This window comes from Pteropus alecto, unplaced genomic scaffold, assembly GCF_000325575.1.
Source record: "Pteropus alecto unplaced genomic scaffold, ASM32557v1 scaffold214, whole genome shotgun sequence".
In the NCBI taxonomy this organism is placed as follows: Eukaryota; Metazoa; Chordata; class Mammalia; order Chiroptera; family Pteropodidae; genus Pteropus; species Pteropus alecto.
In genome coordinates this window covers 1,019,189-1,024,801 of record NW_006435787.1, presented here as the reverse complement: position 1 = coordinate 1,024,801, position 5,613 = coordinate 1,019,189, and the positions used below count along the sequence as shown (strand labels likewise).

General features: G+C 53.2%; 1 protein-coding gene across 1 annotated transcript in view; it reads left to right on the top strand.

Annotated features, from left to right (window-relative positions):
• SUN3 (Sad1 and UNC84 domain containing 3) overlaps window positions 1–5,613 on the top strand; it is a 24,228-nt gene that overhangs the window by 6,212 nt on the left and 12,403 nt on the right. The window contains exons 2-3 of the mRNA XM_025046515.1: window positions 1,906–1,967; window positions 4,041–4,144. Of these exons, the coding sequence (XP_024902283.1) occupies window positions 1,931–1,967; window positions 4,041–4,144 (141 nt within the window). The 5' untranslated portion in view covers window positions 1,906–1,930. The remainder of the gene's footprint in view (window positions 1–1,905; window positions 1,968–4,040; window positions 4,145–5,613) is intronic.

Genomic DNA, 5,613 nt, shown 5'->3' with positions numbered 1-5,613 from the left:
GGCACTCGGTGTGGGGGCGGGGGGCATTGTCAGAGCCACAGCTGCGGTCCACCGCCAGAGCCAGGGCCACGCAGGGAGGCGGCAGGACGCCCTGCCTGCCCGCCAGGCCGGAGACCCAAACCCTCTGCTGTCCCCTGTGCCGCCTGCTGGGGTAGCAAAACCTGCACACGACAATATAACCTGCCCAGTGGTAACAGTGAAGATGAATGCCACGAAGGCGTCACCACGAAGGTGTCACACAAGAGGAGCACTTGCTGTGACAGTCACAAGCCCCCGAGCGCACCCACCCCTGGGACTGTGCGGATGGGCCATGTTCACGCCATCAGCCCCGCGGAGGGCAGTAATGACCTCTGCGTGATGCGCTCTACACAGTAGCCCCACAGGACCAACCCTACTTGGGGCAGGGGAGGGGGATTCAGGAGCACAGCCCCTGGTGTCCCCAGCAGGAGGGGACCTGCTCGTTGCTTCCGGCACCGCCTCACAGCCCGGGACAGCCCCCAGCTGACTTAAAGGGCCTGGTGGGAGACTCGGGCCCCTCTAAGTCTGGCCGCCCCCTGGCAGCGTCTGATCCCATCCAGGGCCACAGGTGACAATCCCGCTCTGGACGGACCACTGCGAGCCACCTGTACGGCATCTGGTGGGCCAGCTCGGAAAAACTAACGTGGGTGATCCGTTTGCTGTCGGCTGCACACAGAGCTGAAGGAAGCAACGTTTAAAGACGTGCCCGCGTCGAAGCAGAAACGCGTTCCAGGCTTCAGGTCACCTTCGCGGCCACTCCTCACGGGCCCCTCGACTGGTGCAGAGGAGGACGGAAGCCCACACTGCGGTCGTGACCTGCAGGACCCGGGACTGGCGCTGCCCCCGCTCGGGGCTGTGGCCCAGTGTGTCTCCTGCTGCACCAAGTTCTCATCTGTGACTGATGAATGATCCACCTTAACCTGGTTTCCCAGACGTTTTGAGTAGAAGCGTTTGTTTGCCAGCTTTGTCCAGAAGCTCCGAGTCTTCTGTCTTGGCTTGGTCGGCCTATTTTTGCCATTTTCTCTTTCTTCTCCTTTAGCGAGCGGGGTGTGAAAACGTTGTCATCGTGACTGCTCTGTGCAAGCGTGTGGCTGCATCCGCGTGGGCTCAGCACGGGGCACCGCGACCCCGCGCCGCTGTCTGGGGAGCTCAGATTCGGAACGTGTGTGTGGGCTCCAGACACGGACGGGACGTTCCCGCAGCACTGTTACGAGCTTCGTGGTGGCGTTGTGTCTCCGGCCTCACTGCCCAGAGCGCGGGGGACCTGAGGCACGCCGTTCCGTTTCCAGATGCCTGGGCCCAGGCAGGCCTCCTGGGTGGGGACGGGGCTCGGGGCCGAGGTGGCCGTGGGGCGGGAAGGGCAGGGTCTGGCGGGCCGTGGGTGCGCTGCTGCCCGTTCTGGCGGAGGTCACACGGACACCTCGTTCCGCGAAGGCCCACGCGCCGTGCGACGATGGTTTCTGCCCCTTCTACATACACGTACGTTACGCTGCCAAATAAAGTGGACAGAAAGGCTGTGGTCACTTCGGAGAGCGTCACCAGACGGCTGGTGATTGTCACAGTCCTTTAGCTCGCTAATTTTCACAGAATCGGATTCCGACCTGTTTTCTTTTCCTTTTTGGCACGATCTATACCCAGACTTCAAGGGTAACCTTTGTTTTCTTCTTTCTAAGTATTTATACACATGTAAAAAGACCGCGTCCGCGCACATACAAACGCTCAACAAAACTGTTTCCTGTCGGTGTCGAAGATGATGGATTAGGGCTTAATGCACAAATTCGACCTGGAATAAGCGCGTTCCTTGACTTGCTTGTAGCGGTTCGTTTAACGTTCAAATTAAAGGTTCACAGCGAAGCAGTGACTCTTTTCGCTGTTTTTACTCTCCAGGTTGACCCGATCGTGGAAGAGCATCATGAGTGTGGTGTTTATACTGACGTTTTTCCTCGTGGGTAAGTCTTACCCAATAATGACCCTTGAAGCAGGTTTTGGCTTTTTCATATTTTTTTCCTGTTAGCATTTTGGATGTGTCGCCACATTTCCTTCTGGCCGTCGTGGTTTCCGAGGAGAAATGGGACGGCTCCTCGTGCAGAGCAGGAAGCGTTTCTCTTGTTGCTTCCAAGATTATATGGTGTATGAATGAAATGAGAACGTCAGTATACAAATTATAAAAGGAACCACATATCAATTCTGGAGTGAAAAGTAACAAAAAACTATAATGAAAATACTGATTTTTGACCGACTGAGTACATGGTGTCTTGGTAGAAGTCTCTTTAAGTTTATGCTAGTTAGAGTTTGCTGAGCTTCTTGGATGTGTAGATTTATGCTTTTCATCACACTGGGAAGTTTTTGCTCATTATTTTTTCGAATATTCCTGCCGCCTTCTGAGACTCCCAGGATGTGTCCAGCGGTGCTGTCCTGCAGGTCGCTCAGGCTGTGTTCACGTTCTCTGTCCGTTTTTCTGCTCCTCCTGCCCAGACTCGATCATTTTAACTGTCCTACCTTTGAGGTCATCGATTCTTCCTTCTGCCGCCCAAATCTGCTCCCAAGCTGCTCTAGTGAAATTTCTTTTTTAAATTTCGGTTGTATTTTCGTCTGTCCTACCTTTGAGGTCATCGATTCTTCCTTCTCCCGCCCAAATCTGCTCCCGAGCTGCTGTAGTAAAATTCCTTTTTTAAAATTTCGGTTGTATTTTCATTATAGTTTTTTGGTACTTTTCACTCCAGAATCGATATGTGGTCCCTTTCATAATTTCCATACTGACGTTCTCATTTCACTCACACATCATTCCTTAGGTTTTCTCTAGTTCTTTACCCGCGGTTCCCTCTACTGTCTGAGTGTGTTGAGGCAGCTGGTTCGCAGTCTGTGTCCAGAAAGTCCGACGTTGGGCTTCCTCAGGGATGGTCTCAGTCATTTTCCCCTTTAACGGGTCACCCCTGCCCGCTTCCTCGTGTGCTCGGTCGTTTGGTGTTGGAAACTGGGCTTTTCACTGTTATACTATGGTAAGTCCGGAAATCAGACTTTCCCCCTTCCCAGGGGCTGCTGCCACTGCTCGCCGAGGGATGCAGTCACTCGTTTGTTCAGTGGTGGGCCCTGTCCTGACATCTCAGTGGTCAACCAGTGACCGGACAGAGATTTGCTGGGGGGGGGCTGGGGGAGAGGGAGCGCGGACTGCTGCCGGGTCTGGACCACCTGGCCCTATGCTGGGACTCGCTCCCAAGGCTAAGCTGGGTGCCCCGCACTCGGCCTTGACCGCCACCTCCCGCTTGCACAGAGCCTGCGGAGCCACCGAGGTGCAAGCACAGGGCCACTCTGAGGTCCCTTCTGAGCGGGCACACTGCATCCCCTGCCCGCCCCCCCAAGCCCGCATCCTCACAGGAGACCTCCTCCTCTGCCTCCCCCTCCCACGCTTTTGAGTCTGTCGGCCACTTGCCTCACTCACTGCCTGGTGGCCGGTTCGTGACTTCGTATCTTTCAACAGACCCTACAGCCTCCCAGGAAGCCATTCTAGCCCAGGGGAGTGGGATGAAGCAAAGGGCAGGCTCCGTGCCACCGACTCGGGGTCCCTGGGCAGGTCAAAACGCGGTCACAGCAGTTTAAGAACAAGGCCCGCGTGCGGCCACCGGCACTGGCCAGCTGCACTAGGAATGCAGACTGCCACCCCCACGGCCACTGCCACCATGCTGGCGAGCGGGAGGTGCCAGGCAGAAATGCCACGCTGCTCTCTCAGCGGAAATGATCTGCTCTTTTCTTCAGGCCTCTGGTTGCTGTAAATTTTGGGTTAGATTTCAGAATTAAAAACAAAGTTGACCGTGTTAATCTTTGCCAACTTATAGTTGTTTCAACGAAGGACGAATTTTCTGAGCACTCTGTGCTGCCATTTTCCATATCATCTCCCAAAGGTCTGATAGCCTTGTTGAAAGTATATATATCCTCTACGCTTAGAGAAATTCCTATTAATACACACAAAATATCGTATAAATGTTTCTAAGTAATCTCTTTAATCAGAGTTGGTCTTTTAACAGGATTTAGAAATCACGTGTGGCTTAGAGAAACAGGGCCGCCTCAGAAATCCCGACGATTTTATGCTGTAATTACAGAATATGGTTCAAGGCTTTATAATTACCAGGTGAGGTTTCGTTAAATCATCTTATATGACATTCGTTTAAAATTTAATGTGCTATAAAGTGAGTCCAATGTGCAATCTTACCTTTGTTTTGCACGTGAACATCTAACAGAAGTAATGTAGGGACCAGAGCTCTATTACGTGGTCTTAGCTAAGCCCAGTCTTTCCCACGACGGTGCGGCTTCGCCCGGCCATTTCGCCGCTGACCAGTGTTCACTGTGTCCTTCACGCAGGTGAGAGCTCTGCTCGAAGTCACCTAAGACCTACTGTGACTCATTTCTCGGTGGTCTCCGTATACAGCCCCAACTACTTGCTTCGGAAGTTGTTTCCTGGCTTGTTTTTTATTCGATTAACAATAGATTTTAAACGCACTCTCGTCTTTAGATATTATTTTGCAACTTCGTTTTATGACTGACTAATAACCCAGTGAATAATATATTCGGTAAATATTTTGAATTTCAATTCAATAAATTCAAAATTATTTACCGAATATATTATTTACTGAATCGTTTGCAATTTTTCAACATTATAAACATAAACTCACTTGTTGCTAAATCTTTAAATCCATCCTTGATTTTTCACTTAGGATAAACTCCTAAAAGCCAGATAAACAAAAGATCGTCCCAAAGTTAGGCGACCTTTTTATACGGAATCGGAATTGTAGTGACTTAATACTGCCCTTCAAAGCCAGCTTGCCTCCCATCTCCTCCACCCCCCACGGGGAATGGGGTGATAACTGTGCACCAGAAGGGGCTGGAAGCACCTCAAATACATATTTCCTTTTATTCTCAAAATGACCCCTCGAATAGAGTATTACAAAGCCACGTGCGGATGAGGAAGCCGAGTAGAACGGTTAAGGAGCTCGTGTGTGTGCCGAGGGCGGCAGGGCCGTAAATCCCGGGGCTGAAACTCAAAGCCAGGCTTCGCTGGCACCGCCCGCCAGGCCCAGCCACGTACGCTGAGGACTCAGTTTTGCTGCCACGTGTCGCACGGCCTCGGCGACCGTGTAACCACCGTCACCATCAGGAGCTCGAGGCCGTGACTGCACGGCGGCCGCCCTAGACTCTTGATTGGTTTATATCCAGAACTCTGCACAGAGCAGCTCGCCTAAGCATCCCCCAGGGGCACCGTCAGCAACTGATACATCTTCTGGGGTCGCCGGAAGTCACGGGTTTGAAATTAGGTATCTTGCGGGAATTCTGTTAAGGACAAAAAAGGACCGGCCACGTGAGGCCTTGTGAACGCCGTGTGCACCGGCTGGAGCCGCGCTCGGGTGCGAACCTTCGGTCTCGGCGTGCGCTGCGTGGATGGAGCAGAGTGGAGCCGCCGAGGACGTCGGCGTGGCCCCGCACGGGGACCACGGGGACCACGGGCACATCGGGAGCCTTCCGCCGTTCTCGGCGAAACCGCTGGGCGACAACACGTCGGGCGGTGGCTCTGTGCGCAGCAGCCCTGTGCACGGCCGCGTCCTC